The sequence below is a fragment of the Notolabrus celidotus genome, chromosome 1, assembly GCF_009762535.1.
Source record: "Notolabrus celidotus isolate fNotCel1 chromosome 1, fNotCel1.pri, whole genome shotgun sequence".
Classification (NCBI taxonomy): domain Eukaryota; kingdom Metazoa; phylum Chordata; class Actinopteri; order Labriformes; family Labridae; genus Notolabrus; species Notolabrus celidotus.
In genome coordinates, this window is record NC_048272.1 from 25,266,723 (window position 1) to 25,293,070 (window position 26,348).

At 40.2% G+C, this 26,348-nt stretch overlaps 1 protein-coding gene across 2 annotated transcripts in view; it reads left to right on the forward strand.

Moving 5' to 3' along the window:
• Window positions 1–26,348, forward strand: part of slc2a9l2 (solute carrier family 2 member 9, like 2) — a 160,823-nt gene that overhangs the window by 118,361 nt on the left and 16,114 nt on the right. For both annotated transcript variants that reach the window (XM_034702126.1, XM_034702047.1), the window contains one exon: window positions 10,016–10,143. In XM_034702126.1, coding sequence (XP_034558017.1) covers window positions 10,016–10,143 — 128 coding nt within the window. The remainder of the gene's footprint in view (window positions 1–10,015; window positions 10,144–26,348) is intronic.

Consider the following 26,348-nt stretch of genomic DNA (forward strand, 5'->3'; position numbering starts at 1 on the left):
GAGCAAGTCAAGCGCAAACAACAGATTCCTTGAAACGTGCAATTATCTTTAAAATGATAATCATGGTGGTTACATTACATGGCTGTATTGTGTCAGCTAGACACACTTGTGTTGCTAGCCAATGGGGGCGGTGCTATGTGATGCAAGTGCAAGGTCGGGAACAGTCGGAATCACTCTGTTTGCTTCAGCCTGAGCTTATAGTTTTACCAATACTATAAATACATTTTTAGTTTAAGTCCTAATCATTCTCACAGCTTAGCAAATCTGTAGTGCTCAGGTGGCAGCTTGTTACACCACACCTACCAATCAACTGCTATATACCACAGCCAGACTTCCAAAAAAGGGTGTTTCTATCTAAGAAAAGTTACACCTTCATAGACATCTCTTCACTACTCATTTTACAGGACAGCATTTAAAAAGGTATATGTCTTGCATAATATCTGAACTTCACCAAGTTTCTGAACAAACACTGTCCTCCTTTCTTATCCGTTATAATCACGCCATGGCAGTTATCCGTCAGCTTGTTACATCCAACAAAAAGAGCTGAAACATCTTGATGTTTATTTTAAAGGAGAGTTGCTCTACAGCTTATGAGTGATGATTTGACAATGATTTATCAGCCCATCTTTATTCATGGTTTCATATCCCTGCAGCTTTGCTACATTTATTCGTCTGAGAATGATTTATCACTCTGTTTACACGGGGCGCTGGTACGATAGATGTTGATCTGTTGTAACAACATTATTTATCTGCTGAAATCAAGTGCAGAGAGAGCGGTAAAACCCTCATAGTTTGCTCTGAAACCAGGCTTGTCAACACAGTACAAGCCAGCACAGTTTATGTGCTCCACTCCTTTCAGAGTTAGTGTGTAATATTTCAAATCGCACTTTGTCACATCAAAATGAAAAGTGTCTTTTCTCTTCAGTTCTATTTTCATACCTGCAGGTGGTCTCTGTATAACAGAAGCATTATTGTTGTGATATAAATTCTAACTTTTGAATTTCACACTGTAGGATTTTTTTTTTTTTGTACTCCACATCTCCCTTTATAGCATCTCATCACTTTAAAGAAACGGCTTACCACATAGCTCGTTATAATGCCATCTGCTCTGCTTAACATGTATTGTCCATTGTTTGAAATGTTTCCTTTGTTGCTAGCTGTCACAATTAAAACAAAAATGCATCAAGTTGACTTTATTCTTCCTTCTTTAAAAATATTAGAGTACCCAGCATTTTGTCTCTACATATCTTACATACTTGTTGTACAGTATGTCAGCATGCTAACACTGCTTGTGCATGTTTCATCATGAATGTCGCCGTGTTTGTCATGCTCAGGCTGCTGCATGTGTGACACAGATGTTTCCTGTGTTTGTGTGGGAGGGCTGTATTCTGCTGGGTTGACATGATTATCCTGTTATATAATTACTTTTTACTGATGGTGTGTGAGTGGTTGTAATAATATCACAGGCATCATCTGTGGCCAGCGGAGCAAACGACGTGAGTCACCACAAGAGCAAAGGTAGTACCACTACAATATCCTTTTAGTTTGAGGGGGGAAAAGGAAACCATGACAAAACGTGAAGCATAAAGAAAGACAAGATAATTGACATTAGTGCTTTTGGACACATTTCAGGGTTTTTAAAACATGGTTTATGTCTGGACAATCTCTAAGCTAGGAAGGAGGATTATTGGAGCACAAATAAGATATACATAAGAGCTGGTTAAATCCCCTGTCAGAACTTATTCTAGTGAAAATGGTCCTGTCTTGTGTAGCTCTCAGCCAGGGGCACAATAGATCAACGCTCAGACACTAGCAGAGTGTGACCGACTCCTGCTGTAAATGTGAAGACTCTGGAGGTCAGGTTGAGACAGAGAGCAGTGCGCTAGCTCTCATTAGAAATACAAACTAGAAAGGAGTCTGTTTGATTCTGTTTGTCACATCAGCCTCAGATGATGTTGATTTGATTGTCTCTAAATCTTTATCTGCTTTATGATCAATAATTAGAGCTCTCCTTTATTCTATTTCTGATCTTCAATCCCTTAAAAAGTATTAGATGTATTTTGCAGCCTACTGTCTTAGATACAAAAAACAGTAAATTACGGAGGCTTGTAAATGATTGCTGATTTGAGGTCAGACTAAAGAGGTTCAACAGGATCATGATTATGAAGCCTTACTTCAAACAAGTAATCTTTCAGATACAGATGTTAGAGCAACAGCTCAGTGCTGAGTTGTTAAACATACAACACTAAAATGTTATTTCGAGCAGTGGAAACGGGTACATCTGTTTCCCACCTGTCAAGTGCTTTAAGGGTGCTTCAAAGCATGAGCAGACTCTTGTATAATATTTTTGTAGCTGTTGTAATGGATAATAAACATTTCAATCTGGCTTTCAAGTAATCAAAACCCTCAGGAACAAGCAAAATATATAATATAATATAATATAATATAATATAATATAATATAATATAATATAATATAATATAATATAATATCATAAAATCAGGATAGATCATGATACTTAGTCAAAATAAGAAGTTACCTCCGGTTCTCAGTTAAAATACTTCATATTCTCTGTGCTTCAATCACAATATGACGTTATCAGGATACTCCATTCATAAAAGGTATTATCATGGTACTTCAGTCACAGTAAAACATTATTACAATACTTCAGTCACGATATGATTCTGTCAGGACACGCCAAGCAAGATGTTATCATGATACTATATATCACAATATTGACCAGAGGTGTCAAGTACAAATACTTTGTTACCTTACTTAAGTAGAAATTTTGGGGATCTATACTTTACTGGAGTAATTATTTTTCAGCCAACTTTGCTCCTTACATTTTCACGCAGTTATCTGTACTTTCTATTCCTTACATTTTAAAAATAGCCTTGTTACTCCTATTTTTATTTCGGCTTGTCATCGTTCAAAAAACCCCACAACAAAAAAAAACCTTTCCAGATGAATCGCACCATCCGGATAGAGTGAATTTGATTGTGGTTGGATGAGAAGTATGAACATGATACAAATCCGACACCCTATTGGTTTGTACGCAATCAATTGCACCTGCACATGACACAAATCACGTCACACTCCAGCAAGGAAATAGCAGACGCATGTAGCCTAATGCAAAGATATCCGTGGCAGAGACTCAATAAATGTGCAATGTTAACTATGGCTAGGAACATGCCAAGACATGTCATGGTTTGCTTACTAGCAGTAGGCTATGATTCAACTTTGCAAGTCGGAGTCGGACACTGCCAGAGAAACTAAAAGGGGTCATGAAGTCAATGTGTGTCTTTTAATGACAGCAGTTATTATAGCAACTGAGCAATTATTAGAACAGTCTGCCCAGCTTAGTTTTTGTTCCTACGTCTTCTGTTTCTGAGCACCCCTGAATGCAGCATGCTAACAGCGCATCCCCTGAGTAACGGCAGTGAGAGAGACATGCCAGACAGTTTTTGTGTGGTCCGGTAATCCTTGATCTCACAGCCCTCTTCATGAAGCTGCTCCTCATCTTCATCACTATTTTTAGGATCAACTGAAGTTTTATTTCCTGACATTTTGAGCTACCATGAACGTAGAAAGATTTAAAGGCCAGCTGAGGTACGCCTGCTCCACAGGTCACGCTAAATGGGTCCACCTTTAATTACCAGGGGAGATTTAATTACCATTTTAAGGAGATTTAACACTTCAAGAGCTGTTCTCAGAATTACATTAAATAAGTCTACATTTATATAAAAATAGGCTAAATGAGACACTATTTTTACAGGAAACAGGAAAATAATGTAAACTTAGACATTGAGCACCCCCATGGTTTAAATGGAATAATCCACGTTTCATATGCAAATATTCGACTATGAGATTGGCAGTCGACTAAGGCTCATTAGAACGAATCGTCGAATATTTGACTATTTGGGGTCTCCCCTAGTACACATACTGTATATGATTCTTTAATGTATTTTCATTGTATGAAAATGCGTTCATTTTCAATGGGCATAAATGTGGCTGAAACAGGTGCAACCCAAATATTTCAACATTAACATATTAATATAACATTATGATAAGATACTCCTTTATTCGTCCCACAACGGGGAAATTCATGGAGTTACAGCAGCAAACAAAAATAAGAATTTAAACAAGAATATATATAGAAAAAAAATATTCATCAAAGACGACAGCTTGGCCATAATTCTCCTGTAAGCCACCACCTCCACAGGGTCCAGGACTGAGCTGGCCTTCTTCACCAGTTAGTTCAGTCTTGCTCTCCTGTATCCTGTCCGCCCACAGCAGGTGAAATCCTTCCAATGTGGTGTTCGTTTACACTTTTACTTGAGTATAAAGCTTGAGTTGTTACTTCAACTTCTACAGAAGTCTTTTTAAACGTTAGTATATATACTTCTACTTGAGTAATGAATGTGAATACTTTTGACACCTCTGATATTGACACTTCAGTCAATATGATGTGATCATGATACTTCTTTCTAAATATTATCATTTCACTTCAGTCACAGATATTATAAGATATTATCACCCTTAGGAAATTACAAAAATGCCACACAGTATACAAAATAATTATTTAACCATGGATAAAATAAATGATTTGTTTCGATAACATGTGGAAAGCATATTCTGCCAGCGCTCCAGCAGGCCTGTGATCTTTCATTTGATGCCTTCCTACATAACCATGTATATGGTGGGTTATTGGGGCCTTCAGTGTTGGATTAGAGCAACCTGTCACTTTTTTTAGAAGATTTGTGTCTTCTGGAGTTAGACAAATGCGCTGGTGTTCCAATACTTATTTACATCTCATGGGATTCCACGCATGCTGTCTCATCTGACATCCATCACAAAATTCTGGCTTAGTAACATACAAGACCTAATTAGTGTACAGTCCCTAGGCTCAGCACTTCCCTCTGAGAGCGGAGCTGTGACAAATGGCTATGAAGATAAATTTGGCTTGACATGGATCATGCTGTGGCAACACGTGCCCTCAATTAACCCTCAACACTGGAGGTTTCTAACTTGAAATACCCTTAAAGCCCTATGTATTGTAATTATTTTAGCTGTGACAAAAAATAAAAGGTAGCTTAAAAAGGATCTGAAGATCGGTCAGATTTAAGGTCAGATTCTAGCCATGTTTACAAATACATATGAGGGGTTGTTAGGACATGCTTGAAACAACGTTTTGTTTTTTTTAACCTTGCTCTTCTCTCTTCTCTGTTCTGTCTCTCTATTACACACACACACACACACACACACACACACACACACACACACACACACACACACACACACACACACACACACACAGGTGCAAAAAGCTCTGGAAAAAAATAATGGTGCACTGACCGGATAATTTAGGAACACATCTGAACTAAACACTCACACATATACACAAACAATGCCCATGTGAGCATGCTGGCCCTCACTCCCTGTATTATGTCTGAAGTAGATTTGTCTTTTCCAGCAGAATAGAGATCAGTAATGTGTCTACTGTCAGTCTTTCACATGTAGACATTGGAATATAGTGGAGTTATATGTGGCACCTTTCATTAGTACAGGTATTTTATACAATAGATAACCATCAACACAGCCCCTGTTGGAAGAAGCTAGCCAGAGCTCCTACACAGAGGCTCAGGTCAAGGACTTTGGGCCCCTAAAAAAAATGTCCTGCTCTGCCCCAACACCTCAGTACTGCAAATGTAATACTCTATAAGGCCACTGTCAGACATGGGCCCTCAGTCTTTTAAAAACGTTTCTCTCCCATACAGGGAATTTTAAGTGTGTGCTTCACTTTTTGGATTTTCACTCTCTTTCCTTTGGCACTGAGTTTTGCATCATTGTGTGCTTGTTTGGTTGTGTGACAGCAGGGACATAGAGAACAGTATCTCATGAAGAAAACCAGACTAGGCTCAGTTTTACACTTGATGGAGAGCAGACAAGGGCAGGACTAACCAGACTGTGTCTGTCCCCACAAGGCGATGGCTTTAATGCATACATTTACAGTTTGGTGAAAGAAAACAGCTGAAAAAGATTTATTTTATCTCTTTCATTTTGCCTTTTCATTCCATATCACTTTTCAAGAATGACCAAAACACTGAGTGTCCACATTAATCATCCTCAGTGAGCATGTCCTGTACTCTCAGCGGATCCAGGCTACCTGCTCATCTCATTACTGACAACTAATTAAATTTAACACTGTTGTCAGGTGATCGCTCTTTAATATGCACATGAGGGCAGAGCAATGTTGCCAACTCAATGCTTGCATGAGTGCAGACTCCTGCAGTCACTTTTAATCACCAAGTCACATTTGTTTAACAACAAAGCATCGTAATGGAATAATGCAATAATGAGACAGTTTATTATCACAAGCAATGAAATCTAAGAGGGTGCTGAGGGCTCAACTCAGCCTCTCTTCATTCTGCTCTTAATGGAAATACACCTGCGTTTTTCAGCTCTTTAATTGCCTTCCCAAGAAAATATGTGGCGACAAATAAATGGAATAAAATGCAACATTCACAAATTGAGAAGCGGGCAGTTATGTGACCTTGAGTGATGTTTGTGCATATTTTTAATGGTAAAAACAGCCCACAGCCACATTTACATCCCATAATGACATACAACTGTGAAAGTAACAAAAACAACCCAGACCAGAACAAACATCTCAGTGTAAATAGGAGCCCTTAGGGTAAAAAGGTGTTGGGAAATTGCCAATTTTCTGTCAAGCCGCAGCTTATTGAGCAGGGTTTGATGAAATACAGTAAACTGAAGATAAAAGTTACAATACGGAAGAGGTTTTTTTGGTGGTGAATCATAGTATTGTTTGTGTCTCTGTCTTCACATTATCTTGTTGTTTGTGCAGCATGAGGCATCTAAAATAAAGGAACCCCCCTTGACAACATACATCCTTCATTGTCATTAGCTGCACAATACTTACAGTGCACCACCTACTTAATGACACAAGCAACCTAAACCTCTCTTTCCCCATTACTCATCACAGGAACTGGAGGTTTTTCACCAGCTTGAAGCATTTTCAACAGTTGCATTCATATTTTTGGAGACTTGAGAGATTTTCAAATCCTGTCTACAAGGGACTTCTGTGTTTAAAGAGGGTATGACTATCTTTCTGCACAAACTGACGGCACAATCTACTAAAGGTTTGCATGTATAAAAATGTGCAAACTTGATAGCGCGCGCAAAGCAGATGTACTAATTGGGTGCACCGAGGATTGCGTCTGTCAAATGAACAAAATAGCACTCGCTATCCATTTAGCATTTTTGCCTTCATGAACATGCAGAATACATGCAGATTATCAGATCGCGCAATAACTGGGAGGAGGAGATGCAAATGTAATCATTTAGCACATGCAATGTGATTTATCAAACCTGAAGCAGATAGCGAGCAGTGTTTTTTTGCATCTATATTTAGCACGTTTGAAAGGCAGGTGCAAACTGGCACAGCGTTACGCACGCATGGCTGCGGTCACTGTAAAGCTCATCATAACATTGCTTTACAACATGCCTGCAAAAGCTGGGCTTACAAGCATTACTACAGTTTTTAGTCAATCAAACCAAGAGAACACAAAAATAATAAGAATAAAACAAGACAAATTCAAAGCAGTTCAGCACCACGGATAGCGACCGCATCATTCTGACACCCACTTTAACTGTTTCAACTAATGAGAGCACAGTAGGTCACTGTATCAACAGCTATACAGTTTAGTAAAATTTGACTGTCTTCATCCAAGTGACGCCTAACTTTTCTGGCCCTGGTTGTTTCAAAACTGCGATTGACTTCCCAATTGACTAGCTAGAGCAAAAGTGGCAGACTTAGCCTCATCAAATTGCTCTCTAAACTCCATCAAAACATTGATTGCGTTTTGGAGTAGAGTAGATGCGTTTATTTCATCGGCAGATCTTCTGTTTTTTCTCACATCATTCACCTTTTCACAGATGGCCTCCCAAATCGCGCTTCTAACGCTGAGAAGTCTCTGCTGGAGTTCACCAATGTGTTTATTTCCCTCCTCCACAAAGACCTCCAACTCCATGGCTTCAAACTTCATTTATCACTTAAGGCCACTTTGTTCTCTCAAACTCTCCATGGAGACAGACGGTAGCACACGCAAAATCCTCATTAAAGCAAAATCACTTTTGCACTTGTTATTATTTGCGCACACTGTCATAGTAGATCACCCGCAACACGCCCAGAAATAGTACGTGCAAAATTATTATTTGCACACGCAAATTAGCGCTCGTTATTTGGGATCTTGGTAGATCAGGCCCTGAGTCTCACCTGTGTTACTGTCATTAAGTGACACATGTTGTTAAAATCTGCTGTCATCTTCTGACAAGGATGACTCATGTCTTATAGGAGTTATAGGGTTGACATTTATTTATTTGCAAATCAGTATTTCAAGTCACAAACTGATTTTATTCCAGTATACCAAAACATTTTATTTCACACCTCCTGAAGTTTACAACTGACGTATTGCAGAATGTAAGAAGTGTTGCATATTTTGGTATGGGAGTTTCAACAAAAATTTTATCTTTATGACATCGTCTACTGTAATCACTTTGGACTAAAGGAATAAATCAATGGTAAATACATGAAAATCTTATAGATATGCAGCAACTATAAAAACTGAGCCCCCAGTGTTATTATTAGTAGACTGTGAGCTCTCCTGATTTAACAAGATAGCTCAAGTTTTGTGCTGAATTATACTTAAGACAACAAGAAAATTTGATTGTTGAAGTACCACTGTGGCAAGAAAAACACAGTAACTCGGTTAGAATCACTGTAAATCTCAAAAATCAAACTTAATCTCTGGTCCTCCCATTCTTATCAGCATCCCTGTGGGTCAAATTAACATTAATCGTCCTTCAGTTTTCTTCAGTTTGGTCTCTTTTGCTCAGCTTCTTGTGCGCTTTAACGTTCCTCGCTATATCTTGCTATCTCTGGTCTTCTTTTCTCTGTTAACTGGTCGGACACTAACCATACATATCACATTTTGTCCTGGGATGCTTTTTGCTGTTGGAAGTTAACAATTTGGCCACACTGTCAACAGGAAGAGGTGAAATCATAATTTTCATAAATCAACTGTACTCCTTCCTGTGGATTGACTTGATGTGAAGTGTGTGATCTGGTTGACCCAGATTCAATTCTATTTAGAATCAATCAAGTATGTAATGCACCTTGATGATAAGTGAGAAGTAAGTGTAATAAAGTGAAAAGATCATGAACTTAACATCATTTCCAAGTAAGGTTTAGAGCTGTCATTGATTAGTGTCAGGTAGAAAGAGGCCTATTTTCCCAGCGGCAGCATTTTCTGTTTCTCTTTCTTTAAGTGTGTATTGAATTGTTCTCTCTACTTTGTCTGCAGCTATGTGTCAGGATGAATTACTGCCTGTCACATTTAAACTTAGTGGGCCAAGTGTTTTACTATTTCAGCCTCCTAGTTTGACGTCATTACCCACCGAAGCATCCAAATGTCAACATCTGCTCTCCGAGGTTTGGAATGTTGGTAGCACATTGAGCATAAGCCAGAGGAGCTGCAGACACCCAGCAGGAGACAGTGTTATATTGTTTATTTTAAAAGTTGGAATCTTATGGATATACTAAGGGTTTCAATTCAGTGGAATAAATTGATGATTGTATCTTCAAAGTGGCAATAAAATAGTAATATGACCTTTTCCTGATAAAGGGATTAACAGTTTGGGAGAACCAGCCAGGAGGATGGAATATGATACTGTAGCATCCATCAAGCAATGATGCTCATGTGAAAGTTGAGTTATACCAAATGGAAAAAGGAAAATAACTAAACAGGTTTATATTATTCTAACTAACTTTACATTTGATCATGGTGGCTTTTACTTTCAAACAACCTGCGATCTTCTTTCACTCTGTGTTACCTTTTAAAACACAACTAAGCTTGGACTAAAGCTTGTTTGTGTCTGTTATTTACTGTCTCAAGTTTGTTGTGACTAATTGTCTCCTCCTTCTCTCTGTCAGGCGGCATCCCCTTTGTCCTAACTGGGGAGCTGTTTGAACAGTCCTATCGTCCGGCCGCCTTCGTGATTGCTGGCATCGTAAACTGGCTGTCCAACTTTGCCGTGGGCCTCCTCTTCCCATTCATTCAGGTGAGTTAGATCTTCCTCTACATATGTTTGTGGGTCAGGTTTTAGAGCTCTGCCAGGTTGGAGTTACAGCATCCACAGGGGTGCCTCACATACACAAAGTGTCACACACAGAGTAAGTCATCATGATGTCAGCTTTACTGAACCAACCCCAACATGCCTTATTTCACATCAGCCTTTAATTCAGTCTATTAAAGCAGTCAGCCCCTCGTTGATGCCTGCTGTGACTGCCCAGTCTTCATAGTGTGCTTCAGTTTTTTATTTGGGCTCCTGGTCTATCATTAGTCAACAGACCTGTTGTTTGATGTCTGTGGTCTTTTCAAGCATTGTATTCTAATTTGATGCAGCTGCTCCCTAAGTCAAAAACTGAAGTAGTCAATGTTTTTTCCCAATTTAAAAGCTTTTTCAAAATGTTGGTTTAAAGTATTCAAAGTACTCCTGACTCAAAATGTACTGCTTCTGTTCCATTTCTATCAAGCTGGATCAAGACTAGATGACACAAAATAGTTGCAACTGACATTCTTTGCTGAATCACACAGAGATGGAAATAGGGAACATGGTAATGGAAAAAACTGAACCACTCACTTTGGCAAAGCAGCTTTCTTCATACTGCTGTGCTCCTCTCAGTTCTGATGCGGAAGGCTTTGAAAGTTAGACATAACTTACAATGCGAGACATGGAAAAAGAATGCCACTCTATCAAGAAGTGTGATCAGAACCTTGTCTGGAAGAACGGTGAAGCCATGAAGAGTTTTTTCAACCAAACTGTCTAAATACTAATCAAGGATTACGAGACATGGGGTTTCTTCTTTCTCGTGAGTATGACAATCTGGAAAGTTCACGCCTTATAGTTGAGGGATGATAGCATTGAAGCATAATGGAAGATGGAGATTCATCCCATTTTTGACATTATGTTTAGGTAGGTTATCATGAGCTGTACAAGTCGGCTGAAGCTAAAAAGTATGTTTTTGTTTTTTGAGGTTTCTGGTGTGTAACATTCTTACACACATGAAGGGGCTAAAATCAGTGGACTTAGGAGGCATGATTGGAAGTAAAAAAAAGATACTTTTAAGTTACATGATGGAAAATGTGGTGATTTTTAGAACGTGGTCTTCTGTGAGTAAAATTGATATCTTATATCTCTTCTGAGTGCTTCTGTGTATTTGTGTATTAGAGAATTAGAGTGTATGAGAGCAATGGATAGATTGTGGTCAGTCTGGAGCTGAAGTTTTTGGCCAGTGTGGGGCTTAAGCAGACATTTCATGAGGTGAAGCTGCATGTGAAGGTAGTGTGTGTTGTCCTCTTTTCACATCACCAAGTCAGCCCCATTCTGAAAGGAAATTAAATATGTCAGGAGAGGGGGAAAACAAACTTGCTATCTCCCAGCCTTCTGTGCCATTATAAAACGTAATTTTAATTATTAGCATATGTGATAATTATCAGAGGAGTATGAGCTCTGCTGTATATCCTTGTGTCTGCAGAAAGCAGAGTGGAAGTGTTTTGCGAACTGACCAATGAATGTCAATCTTGCAATCTTACAAATGCACCATAGACTTTGGAGCAGTTTTTAGTTTTTTTCTGCTGCTTGGAGGACTTTTTTGAGTGGATATAACATCAACCCATGTCTCAACACAGTTGTGTGTATTTCAGCGTTATGAGGTGCACCATTGAAGATGAGAAGTTAAATATTGACTCATGCCCAGTTTATTTATGTAGAAAAATTCCAATGTACTGTCTAAAAAGGAACACACCGGCCTGCATGTGCACCTGGCTCTTAAAGTGGAAGAGAGCAGACAACCTGATTGGTTTAATTCAAGATACGCCTAAAACAAACTTTAAAATTACCAAGGGACTTAATCCAACCTCTCTTTCCCCTTGACCCCTCTCAGCAGCTGGATTACGTGCTTTAGTCCGGGTGTGATAGATCTTTTAGATAGGCACTAAATGTCACTTTAAATGTCACTATTACTTGCATTCTCTTATGAGTCGCCCTCTCTTTCTGTCTCTGTCTGAATGAACATATTTGCAGCTGTAGAGTTGTTGTTTTATACCTTTTTCAATAATAATTTTCAGAACAATGGGATAATATTAATTAAACAATGTATTCATGTCCCTGGCCCTGGAGAGTGAAATCGAAAGAGAGGGAGGGAGGAAGGAAGGGAAGGAGAGAGGAAGAACACAAATTCATATGAACAGTACAGATGCAAAACAAAAACTGGGAATTTGAGCTTGAATTCTTGTGTTGCTCTCTATTACTCTCTGTGTCTTCAATGAGGTGCAAGGACACTGCAGTATGGTGTCTCTGTTTTGTTTGGAGCACAAATTATTTCCAGGTCGAGAGTGTTTTAATAAAAGAGGGCATTATCAATCAATCAATCAATCAATCTTTATTTGTATAGCGCCAAATCACAACAAACGTTATCTCAAGACGCTTTTACAAACATAGGAGGTCTAGACCACTCTATGTCAAATTATGAACAGAGATCCAACTTCAAGACAGGGTAAGACTCAGTCTGACCCCACCTTAATCCATCATGAGCATTGCACATCGCAGTAGCTAGTTACAGTGGTGAGGAAAAACTTCCTTTTAACAGGCAGAAACCTCAGGCAGAACCAGACTCATGTTAGACAGCCATCATGCCTCGACCGAGTTGGGTCTGGAAAGACAGATAGGGGGTAGTAAGAGAGAGAAGTGATAGTAATGAGACGAGTCGTAGAAGCTGTTGCCGCTGGAGTCCAGCACGTCCGTATCAGGAGGACGTCTACGGCAGCTCAGAGGAATCAACGAGACAATGGAGCTCAGGGACTCCAGAAAGGTCTATGGTTAGTAACTTTAATGGGACAGGCAGAGTTAAAGTAAGTGATGAAGGGGTTGGGGGGAAGGGGGTGAGCTAGGATCCCAGTGTGTCAGTGCGCCAGTTCCCCCGGCAGTCTAGGCCTATAGCAGCATGACAAAAGCTGGTCCAAGCCTGATCCAGCTCTCACTATAAGCTTTATCAAAAAGGAAAGTTTTAAGCCTACTCTTAAAAGTGGAGAGGGTGTCTGCCTCCCGGACCCTGACTGGTAGATGATTCCAAAGGAGAGGGGCCTGATAACTGAAGGTTCTACCTCCCACACTACTTTTAGAGATTTTAGGTACAACTAGCAAGCCTGCATGTTGGGAGCGTAGAGTTCTAGAGGGGTAATAGGGCACTATGAGCTCTTTAAGATACGAGGGTGCCTGATTTTTAAGGGCTTTGTAGGTTAAAAGAAGGATTTTAAATTCTATTCTACATTTTATTGGGAGCCAGTGAAGAGAAGCTAGCACTGGAGAAATGTGCTCCCTCTTCCTAGTTCTAGTCAATACTCGAGCTGCGTTTTGAACTAGTTTTCATGAAAATACTTTTGGTGGATATACTGTATGTCCCTACTAAATTTTACTCCCTTGGCACCAGCCACATAATAATAATAATAATAATAATAATAATAATAATAATAATAATAATAATAATAATAATAATAATAATGCATTTTATTTATAGGCGCCTTTCTTGACACTCAAGGTCACCTTAAAACATTAAAACAAACAAAGTTTAACGAACAGTAAATAAAATACAATTTAAAAAGTTTTAATTGAATGGATAGTGGAGTTGCGGTCAGATGGAGTAAGCCAGTTTAAACAGATGAGTATTGAGTTTGGATTTAAATTTGTGGGAGTGAGTCAGTATTACGGAGGTCAGGTGGGAGAGAGCTCCAGAGCTGTGGAGCAGAGCGGCCGAAGGCTCTGCCATGGTAACAAGGCGAGCAGGGGGGACAGTGAGGTGAGTGGAGGTGGAGGATCTGAGGGTGTGGATGGGTGTGGCAGTATGGAGGAGGTCAGAGAGATATGGAGGGGCGAGGTTGTGTATGGATTTGAAGGTGAGGAGAAGTATTTTGTAGTTGATCCGGTCTGTGGGTGTGATGTCATAGTGTCACTTGTTTTGGTTTATTTGCACTTCAGACTTGTAACTGTGTTAGACATGTGTTTAAGGCTCTCTGTCTTTCCCCCCTTTAATGTAGGTGCATGATTTTCAGCTGTGAGCTCTTTAGAAATGCCTGTTCGGGTGTGGACCCTGACTGTGTTTGCTGCTCAGTTGCTTAATTCCTCACTCAGCCTCAAAAGTAAGGCGTTACAGATAAAATGTGGGACATGACAGATTGCTGAATATACAACATTTGACATAGAAACGCTTTGAAAGCATACAGCTGTTTGTTGGTAAAATAATCATAATGTCGCTCTTTTTTTAATTGGCATTGAAAAGGAGGTGTCAATGTGTTTTATCTTTCAGTTAGACATCCTGCAGTTTCAACACCACTACTGTGTTTATTGTCAGAGCCTTTAATGTCTTTCAGAACTACAAGTTTTTCTATGACAATGAATGGAGAAATCCTCTTTATGGAGGATCAATTTGTTTTTTTGAGGACTGAAGGGAAAAGTAAATACTGCAGATTCAGAAAGAGAAGCTTATTAGTGTCTGAAATTGAAATGCTCTTCCTGGAATCTGCGGAGTCCTCTTTCAGCTTCTAAAACCTGGCCGCTGTTGGTGGCTCCTCATCACCGCCTCAGCTCATCTTACCTCCCCTCCTTTTTTCCTCTTCCTCACTTTATATGGCCCCAAGGTTTTTTATTTTTTATTTCCCATCTCTCTAGCCTGCACACAGTTTTTCTTACCTCTTAACTGTACCGTTTTTTCTCTTTACGAACTGTTCACTGAAGTACCCTCGTGGAGTATGTAATGTTTTTTCACTTGCTTCATGCATGTTTTGGACATTTGATGGATGTGTTTAGCATTAGCTGAGAGTGCATTGGGTTTGCAGTAAGAGTAGTCACAAATCTGAACTTTTTTCCTGCTTTCTAGAATTTTAACAGAGGCGATGCACCTACACCACTCGCAGTTTACAATAAAGTGCACTATGCACATAAACTGTAGGTGGGAGAGGGAAATTTGACCGCTGGATGAGAGGTAGCTAGATGAGCCCTCAAACTGGATGCACTTCTTGTTTCAGTTGGACTTTTTCTGGCATGGAGAAGGCATACTTTCTCATATAACGACTGGCTTACCATTGGTTGAAATCTGAAATCTGCAATATTCTGTAGCAGCTGCCATTTTTTCCTCATTTAATGTTAAGACTGAAAATCCCCAAACCGGAAGAGAGAAAACACTTGGTACAGAAAACAACACTCTTAACCAAGGATGCTGGAAATCAGTCTTTATGATCACATCATATTTTCTGCTTCTCTAATTTATATTTTACTAATTCATATGAACATTTCTGATTAAACCTAATACTTGTAACACAAGCTCAATTTTTTTGTAAGATATTACATTTCAACAGAACAAAATCTTTGCACCGTTATGGTGCTTTTACTCTAGATCTTTCGCCCCAACAGAACTCAATAAACCATAGCAGCTGGAACAAACGGCTGCCTGGATCATCACACTCCAGTACTAGGTGAGGTGTTAACATAAAAATAGGGATAGCTAACATCACTCCCCGTCTCCATCCAGTTCAACATCAGCAGACGGGCTGGTGCTAGGTGTAGTAACATCCTCTGACATCATCTACTGGGTCAACAACTGGTTTAGTTTTGAGTAAAAGAAAACTTGTCCTTCTCATAAACCAAACCAACATACTGCTGTCAGAGTTTCTTGGCCTTTGCGCGACACTGCTCAGCAGAGTGGTGAAGTCCTTCTGATTCATGCCCGACTCACAAGTTTGTAAACGTCTGTATTTTTGTGACTGGTGCTCATCATTTGACAAATGTTCTCATCTTCCCAAAAGTTACATTAGATAATGGTAATTGGTTTCTTAGAGCCGGCTTGATGATGCAGAATGTGACCAGTAAGCATGGCATTTGTTTACCTACACTTATGGAAAAGGATTCTGATGTAAAAATAAACAAAACTATAACCCACTGTGATCAACCAGTCCCATAATGGAATGCATCCACCGTTTGTGAATAGGAAATTGACATTGCTTGATAGAGTTCATAGATTTTAGTTTCTATGCTATAAGTAGAAAGTTTTGGATGAGTCAACTTTCCAGCATCAGATCTTTAGTTGTGTGTTGTGTGGAGGAGGGACTGTGGACAAAGGTACACAGGAAGGCAGTAAAGTTGAGAATTTTGAGGTGGCATCTTTGTTTATTATTTTTACAAGCCAAGAAGGTGATACCTCAGATTATCATAAAACTCCATCTAGCATGAAAGTTTTAATGTCTGATATCATTTTCTGCTGTGGTCCAGTAAGGCATCATCAACTAGAATAAAGAATACACATAATGGTCAACAGCCTCCTCTGTAATATATTATTTCTGCATTCTGGTACAGTCAATATTGCCCATGACGTATCCATAACAGCTCACATCAAAGTGCCCAGATACATATAATTACTGAGTTAGCAACATGTTTTTTTGTATTGAGTGAGTTCTGAAGAAAAGGAACTAAGAAGAACCTTTCTGCATATCCATCCACTTTCCCACCTGGCTGTACAAAAATTACATGAAAGAAAATACATGGGTAATGTGAAAAATAAAGTAACGAACAACACATTTTAAAGTGAGTTTTTAAACTTAAAACCATTAGCGGTAACTTTAGTGTAAATGTTCAGTTTCATGTAAATCAAACAAATAAGCAGGCTTATGTTTTTACTTGGCAGTGAATGACTGCACCCGAGCCAACATTACCATCCAGACAGACAGCGCCAGAGATTAAACACTAGGAGGAATCTGGAGTCTGAGGGAATTAATTTAGTGAAGTGTCACCCTCCTCAACAAGCCTTGTGATATGACCAAGCCTTGTGTAGATGAGATCTGTTGCCCACAGGATGTCCACATTTTACACCTGCAGGTAAACCAATATCGCCAACAAAATCAAGAGGAGAGACACTGACAAGAAATGAGCTCAGCCTTGCGAGGGCCAGATGACGATCAGTGGGAGTAAAGCAAACACATTGGACCTTTAAAATCTCATCTACATCCCTGTTCAACAGAGAGTGGATATTACTGTCAGCTTTATTGACATGCTGAGTTGGGAGGGACTCATCACAGAGGGCACTAAAGCAGCTCTGTGGCCCACTGGTGGACTGAGAGAGACTGCAGTGTGTATCCAAGGCTATCTAGGAGGAGAGTGGTCTTGCTTCTTTGCACTTGATGAAAATATTGTTGGGTTAGGGAGTCCAAAAGCGAGGTGAGAGAGTTCGTATGTGATGCCCCTCTCTGGAGCAGCCCAGGAGACAATGCAGAGTCAGATGGAGGAGTGTTGGAACTGATAAAACCAAATGTCCGTATTGACTTTCACAATGCAAAAGGCATTTCCTTCATATGTCATGTCCTAAAGGGATAATGTACCGTGAGTGGGTTGTCAACTTAGTGTCAGACTCCTGCTCATCCTGTCAAGGTTCCATTAAGCAAAGACAACTCACTCACATGAAACCACTTTTTACATGCTACTTATTAAAGATAACAATGATTTCACAGTTAGTTTTGACCTTGAAATATTTAATTGATGAAAGAGATTGGATTTTTTCCTTTCTAGGTTCCTATGACTCCGCAGCTGAAACTGCTTCACTGGTAAAGTCGGTAGTTGACTCACTGCAGCTGGTCATGGTTTTCGGCGTCGTACGAGGGATGGATCATAACTCATCCATTTTGATTATATTAGGGCTAAAAGACTCAAGCATAATAGGACATAATTGGGGGCATTGCTGCCAGGCAGCAAGGCCATGCCCTGAACTCCTTGTCCCTTTGCTTGTTTCTATTTTGGCCAGAAGTTAGTTTGGAGCCATCATTTTGCCCAGCCAAAAGTTGGAGGTTGCCAACTTTGCCAAAACACCAGTGATCACTGAAACTGAAACTATATCAGATAATCTATGGTGCTACAGGGCAATTGTATAGGTAGATAGAAATGTTTGTGCTTTGGCAACACCATGTCTTTGTTCATGCCAATAAAGCAAATTGAATTGAATTGAATTGAAAATTAGAAAATGGCTGTTTGTCAAGGTTGAGCTGTAAAAATATTACAAACTGAATATGTAATGTTTTTTCTGTTGTTTAATTAGTGGCTTGAGTATGTGTATTTGTGACCCCAATTACAGGGGTGGATAGCATAGTATTCATTATAGGCACTCTGGCTGGCTTCGTCAAACTAGGGCTGAATTAAATGTTATCAATTGAAGGCAGTACACTTACTTTTGATACGTCATACAACCCCACTTCAAAGATCTCAAACTCCCTTCAACACTGTAATCTCCCATACTGTGTTCCATTAAGTGTTAACTGCATGCGTCCTCTCAAACTAAGTTAGGCTTTGTAGTCCCCCAGTAAACAATCATATCATGTTAACAGTGCAGTAAATCCACACAAGTGCGTGATCGTAGCAGCTGTCCGCTATAGAGAAATAGAAGATCCTGGAATGCTCTAATTGAACAATACAAATCAAGTATTCAGCCCAACCATGTGATATTTGAACAATATTTTTCCTGCTGTTACTCTCATTATAAATGTGTGAATTATTTTGTTCCCGTCATGCCTATGGGCGGACTGGCAACGTCCTGATTTAGCCCCTCACATCCAGGCCCAGAGGGTTTACCATTGAGGGAGGATGTAAAGTCCTCTGTGTGCCCTGAATACAAAGTGTGTCCCTTCAGCGGTGATAGGGGGGAGTCAGGCTGAGAGGGGAGCCGTGGAGCAGCGTGGGCAGCGAGCGCTCATTTGTGAGAAAACATATCCACAGTGGCCTGCAGGTACATAATCTCTGCCAAACCTGGCTGACAGCCTGTGGGTCCAGAGGACTCGTCTGGGACAGGAGGTCTGTAGCTGTGTGTGTGTGTGTGTGTGTGTGTGTGTGTGTGTGTGTGTGTGTGTGTGTGTGTGTGTGTGTGTGTGTGTGGCTCCTGGGAGCTGAGCGGTGTGCAATGACAGGACATGTGTTTGATGCTCCACACTCTTATCCTGTGAGCAAACTCTGCAGGGACAGTATGTAAACTGCAGAGCGATGTCAGGACTCATTATTTTTTATTACATTTCCCTTCATATCTGGTAAATGTTATCTGGTATAAGATTGAGTATTTTACAACCAGATAAACAAAAAAAATGCAATCTGTGTGAAAGTGTAGCCAAAGAATTCGAATTTGTAGCCCAATCATGTCGTCAAGAGTGTCATTGTTTGCCTTTTAAATTACTTGAAGGCAGTCTGGTGCATAATAAGCAGCTCATTTCGGTTTTTGTTCATCATTTTCTTGTCACTTTATATCATTACAAGCAGATTCTGTGTTGTGCTCCTCTCAATAGGACCTTGTTGGCTGTAACCTGCACTGAAAGTCATCTTCATGTAGCAAGAAACCAATTTTTGTGTCCCTAAAACAACAAAGACTAATCAGATTAGGTCAAAACAAAACTGCATCTTAAATAATATACCCTCAAAGTTTAAAACTTTGTGTTCCCCACGCACATTTTTTTTCTTGTTGTGTGCCCACCCACAATGAGATCAAGACATGGCATTCACTTTAATGTGACTGGTTTCACAGCCATCTGGTGTTCTTCCGTGTAACCAGGTGTCTAGATTTATGGCAGAGAAAGTGCACACCAAATTGGCGTACTGCTGCTGTATTTTCCCAGGAGGCAGCAAGCCACAGAATTGGATGTAGAGGTCCAATTTATTCCACAATCATTGAGTACAAAACCATTTAGCTGGCAGAGGTGAGATTGCACACCATCACTCCTAAATAACAAATACTTTGAGGAGAGATTTTATTTTCATTAGTAATTCAGTAATGCTTTTTAATGGGCTGCAATTTACTGCATCATTCCCCACAACTTACAGTTTGACTTCCTGCAATGCACAACATAATTTAGTCTCAGAAATCAATAGGTAAAAATGCAGTAGTAATGGATACAGGTACAGTGCTCAGTGGGAAGCAAGGGAGAAAAAAAGGATAAATAATGCGTGTAAGTATTTTAGGTAATACGTGTATCTACAGAGAGCAGCACAGATAAACAGAGCTGTACAGTATAGTGAACACAAAAATCTGTGCGGCCTATTATCAACAGTAGTCATTATTTTTTCCTAATTCTCATGGCACCTACTGCAAGGATTTAGTATGAATACATCTCTAGATTTAGTATGAGGTGGAATGAGAAAAAGTTGATAAATGGGCTGTACCTAGATTACACATGCTTGTAATGGGAAGGCCAGTGGGGAGTAAAACTTTTCTGAAGTGCACACCTATGGCAGGCAAACATTATTGTTCAAGGACTAAAACACAACAAAATACAACTTATAATTGAACAAGCTTACCAATGCCCACATATGCTCACAAGATTTATACAGATTCAGATACTACTCCCATGGTCAGGGTGTGGGGACCTTTAGGAGCACGTGGTGAATACAGGGAGCATTATTAGTACTGTCGATAGCTGGAGTCAAAGCATGGGACTGTTGAAGGTGGCGTCAAGGGCAAAGATTTATGCAGGGGTGGCATGAGGTACTGTATGTGAGCCCACACACTAATTCATAACATTTGTGTTGCATTTATGATGTAAACCATCCACATAGTTGCATTTCACATACGTTCTGCCTCTGGCTGGGCTGACATCCAAATGGAATAGTGTTTTGAGTTTTGTCTACATAATCTTTTTGGGCTCTTTTGCATCTTGCCCCTGACGAGTGTCTCATATTACAACAAACTATAACTAACACTGAAACTAACACAAGTAAACTGAAACAAGCCTTTGTTAAATGAGATCCAACTGAGAAACAGCTGTAAAAACTAATTAAAACAAAACTGAATTAAAAAAACTAATTAAAACTTAATTGAAATTAAAAACAAAAAGCCGAAACTAAATATAATTGTGTTGTAGTAATGAATGTTGCACCGTCACAGAGTGGTTCATGCTCCATGGTAGATTTTTTATGTTAATTCACATACTATTAACAAAAACAATGGAAAGACTTGACTCCTTTGGTGCTGCTCAATGAGAGAAACTAAAACAATTGCTTGCTTTAGTGACTTTATATAAATGAACTGAAGTAAAGAGGGACAGAAGATGTGACTCGGTGCTAATGCAAAGAAAAGAAGTGGATTGCAAAAACAGCCTGGAGGAATTAGCTCTCCTGCACTGAGAATACGCACAAAATGAGCCTGAAAATGAGCCTGAATATGTGCATTTGCTTCTTTTAATTGAGCTTGATCAAGAGGAAGGTGTTTGTGGGGGAAAGCATCTTACCACTGTGAGCACTTCTAACCCTCTGTTGGGTTCCTTCTACCCTTTCTGTGATGTCTGTATCTGTCTTCATTGTCTCAGCTGGCATCCTAAATGAAAACATATTTTATCCTAACTGCATGGACTTGGAGTGAACCACTTGCAATGCACTCTGATAGTTCATTAGGCATGTTTTAAAGATCCGTTTCACTCCTGCATATCAACCTTTACATCAATTTCAATCAGCAGACAATCAGTATGGACTATTTACTTCCAATATGATTGAATGTCAGCAACATAAAGTGGATCTCCAGTCTTTTCACTCAAAGGGACATTTATAAGCTGACCTTATATACCTTAGCTTTATCTTTTTATAAAAGGAAGGTAGAATGGAGGCTGTTGTTGAAATCCAGAGCAAGGTGGTGCTTGGAATTGGAATGATCTTTTCTAACAGCCTGTCCTAACAGCATATCCTAACATCAGATTTCTCATTGCATCATGTAGCATTGGAGCATTGAATGCTCACTGTCTACACGTCTGTGAGGTATACACTTACACACTGCTATATATAGGTGGAGGCTGGGGGGATTGGATTATGTCAGTAACATTTGAGATATGTTTCTCTACTGTGAGGAGGATTAGGAAGTGACTGAGTTCTACAATGGCCCTTGAGAGCTTTTTGTATCCTGCTGCACTTTTTGTTTCTAGAACATCTGTCTAAGTTGCATGATCATAAACTCTAATTAACTCGTCATGTAACAGTCTCCCAGTTGAGTTATTCACAACATGTGGAGATGTAGTTTATGCTTTACCTTGAATGGCTCCATCTGACTTAGGACTATAATTTAAAAAGATAAGATAGTAATACAGAAGCGCAGAATAGTTAGAGTTCGTCAGAAAAGCACTGGGAATTAAGGTATTATATACAGGTTGTTGAATTGGCAGGGATATTGCACAGTGTATTGCACGGTTATTGCACAGAGTACAGGATATAGTTCAATCATCAGAGGGAGGAGTTGAGGAGTCTGATGGCCACAGACAGGAATGACTTCCTGTGGCGTTCTGTGGGGCACTTAAGGCTGATTTATACTTCTGCGTCTCCCCTACGCAGCAGGGGCTGACATGATTCCCTCATACTTGTGCGTCGGTGTGTCCGTGTCGCGCAGCAATTCTCAGCCGAAATGCTTGAGGGCAGTGTGGTCTCTCTGATAGCCGGTCACCTGCTTCCGGTCCCGCTACGATCTCTGTTTACTTTTCCACAGAGATTCAGAGCGTGTTATGTTAATCTACAGCTGATACATGTTGCTGTTTATCATACAGACATGATTATATGAAGAATACAGAGGAGGAGATGAAATACACGGCCGATGTCCGGGATCCCGGAAGTGCTGTGAATGCAGGAAACACAATGCTGCAGAGCGGACCAATCACAGAGCTTGCGGTCCGCATCGGCTCTACAGGGAGTTACATTTTGGAGGAGGTACACGTCAGCTACGTACGTAAGCCTCGGCATAGGTACGGGAGCTACGCGGACCCCCGGCGTAGGGTACGCCATTGATTCAACGCAGAAGTATAAATCAGCCTTTAGGGGGAATTAGTCTTGCACTGAATGTGTTCCTGTGATTCACCAGCATGTTGTAGAGAGGGTGGTGGATGTTGTCCATGATGCTGTGGAGCTTTGACAGAATCCTCCTCTCTGTCACCACCGTCAGAGAGTCAAGCTCCACTCCACTGAGTTTATTAAGTCTGTTGGCATCTGCTACCCTCAGCACACCACAGCAAACAAGATAGACTCATAGAACATCCTCAGCATCGTCCTGCAGATGTTGAAGGCCCTCAGCCTCCTCAGGAAGTAGAGGCGGCTCAGGCCCTTTTTGTAGACAGCTTCTGTGTTCCTGCTCCAGTCCAGTTTATTGTCCAAGTACACCCCCAGGTACTCATAGTCCTCCACAATGTCCACACTGCCCCCCTGGATTGAAACAGGGGTCACTGGTGCCTTGTTCCCCCTCAGATTCACAATCAGCTCCTTGGTCTTTGTCACATTGAGCTGAAGGTGGTTCTCTTCGCACCATGTGATAAAGTTGCACACCATAGCCCTGTACTCAGCCTCTTTACCCTTCCTGATGCATCCAACTGCAGCAGAGTCATCAGATAACTTCTGAGGTGGCAGGACTCTGTGTTGTAGTTAAAGTCTGTGGTGTAAAGGGTGAAGAGGAAAGGAGACAGGACTGTCCCCTGTGGAGCCCTGGTGTTGCTGATATCTATGCCCATCGAAAAAACTGGTGTCTTCTGTTGCATTAGGTAAGCTATTCACTGTCCTGAATCCAGTAATGTAAGGTTTACCACACACTTGTGTGCTCAAGTTGGATTGTGTTGCAACATCCTGCTAAAATTACAAAATTACAATAAGTGCAAACCCAGTTGTGTGAGTGGTCCTGTGTTTGCACCCATAAAGTTGTGTAATAGATGCCTCCGTATGCAAAGTGGTGAGCTAGATGGGCTGAGGTAATTTTTGCAGGGCAGCCAATTTTTTGCGAACCCCCAACTCCAAAGTTCAAACTACTCCTATCAGCTGTGCGAAGGAGACCAGCTTGAGATGTCTAAAATGGAAGAGATTTTTCAAACTTTCTACATTTGAATAGAAAACAGATGTGCAGACATAGGAATGTAGCCATCGTCTATTTCTACAAGGGCAATAGGAGTAAAAATAGAAAGAAGCCATTGGGGTTCACTTTGTCGCTCACGGGCAGATATGACTCTCAGATGGAAAACACTGTAATCTGGCTGATTTCGTGGCTGATGCTTGCACATTGCAAGCTGTCAGTACACGGTGTGAGAAACCTGGCTCTTCAATTAACATACCTGGCCAATAAAGCTGATTCTGATTCTGATTCTGATTCTGATTCTGAATTAACCAACCACAAAGCAGTATTTTTCTTCTTTTGTGCCTAATTTTTCCTAAAGACGTGTCCTCAAATTTTTGGTCTCCTGTAAGTGCAGTGTGATATTGGTCATAAGAACTGATTGGTCTCTCTCTCTCTCTCTCTCCCTCTCTCTCTCTCTCTCTCTCTTTCTCTCTCTCTCTCTCTCTCTCTCTCTCTCTCTCTCTCTCGCTCTCTCTCTCTCTCTCACACACACACACACACACACACACACACACACACACACACAGAGAAATTAATTTACCAAGTTCATAAATAAGGTATTTTGGTGTTTGAACTCTGTGTTATAAATCAACATGTTTTTGTGAGATAAGAGCCCTCCTTGTCCAGGTGAATGTGGATGTTTTTTTTTATGTGGATGCTACCCTAGACCGTGTACATGCATTGGTATCCAAAAATTATAACTATTGCTATAGTATCTTTTTCCTACAGAGCCCCTCTGGTGACGCTGATAATAAAAAATAATGCATGGCCTCAAGGCTTTGGGATGGTTATGCAAGGTCACAACAGAACTATCCTGTGGCCAAGAGATAATTTACATGCGACCATCAGACAATAATTTAATATGCTGGTATAAGATAATGATTCTGAATTCAATTTAAAAAATTTTGATCAATGATGAAATCTGTGAGCATATTCTTAATGTTTGAGGGCACGCGTTTGAGCAGCTGAGTTAAAGCTTCTGTGGGGAACTTTCTGTTTGTGCAGGTTTTAGCGCCCCCTCTGGGCGATGAGGAACCAAAGACTGTGTATTATAGTTTACAACATAATTGTTCGCTGACTGTACATTCAAAAGATAGAGCTCCCCTACTGACTGGCTAAGTCATAGGTCAAATTATAATATTAAAATACAAATCAAATACATTTTTCCCAAACACGTGTCTGTCTAATTAGTTCTCATCATGCTGAATTATGTCTCAGTGTCCTTTTTTCTGACAAGTTTGGTTATAATAAGTTATTTGATTTCAAAAGCATTGACAGCTCTGTTGACAAATGCAGTTCCTGCAGCGATCCGTACAGGATTATCAGACTAGAGGAGGAATGGCGGGGGGAAACATAAATAACACTAACGCAAGAGTCACCGATCTTTCTAGAGCCATGTGTCGGTTTCAGATCAGTAAGTTTGAAGCCAGGCCAATTCTGCACACGCCTTGGCTCTACCAGTGTAGTTATGTCGGTTCTATCATTTGACATCACACCTCACAATGGCTGGAAATGTAGGCACCTTGTCCATTCTGTACACAGTCAATGAGTGGTACATCTGTGAGTAGGTAGTGTTTTCTCACAAAGTATATCACCTTGGTGTCTTTCAAAAGTGTAGTTCGGGGACTAAAGAAGTCCCCTTAACCCTCTAGTGGTCCATGGATTTATTGGTCTTAAAAGGAGGTGTTGTCAGGTACAAAGGTGGCTCGATGTAATCTGCAGGTGACTGAAAGCCACTGCACTGTTCACCAACAAAAACCTGGTCTAAAGACTGTGGGGGAGTTTGCTTCTTCAATTTTGTGCATTATTGACACATTAAGATGGGCTTACATAGGCATGGTGCTTTGGGTGTTACACACAACAGAGATGTGCAGCAGTACTCCTACTCATAAAGAAGTTTCAGTGTATTTGCTGATTTATTCAAACTGAGAATTTTAATTGAAAAGAAGTCTGAGAGTCAGTAAGCTTGTTTCCTCTATTGCACATGACACAGTGGTGTTGATTTAGGGATGCCAGAAGATGAGGATACCCTCAGCACTATCTTCTCACATGCTTGCTTAACCTCAGCCCTACATGGACGAAAAACTGTAGCCTGAGTCCCAAACCAAGCTCTACATCATGCATGCTCACTCTGGTGTGAACTTTTATCAGTGCATGCAGAAACAAACACATACCCAGGATCAGTCTGTAAACAAGCCTGCTAGGCACATCTCTAAAGAAGGGCTGACAGCTGAGGTTCTGTATCTGTTTTTCAGACTGTGTTAGTTTGGTTCCGGTGGTTGGCCTACATCTCACAATTCTACATCACTCTGTCTTTATGTGCATCACATTTTTTCTAAGCTTA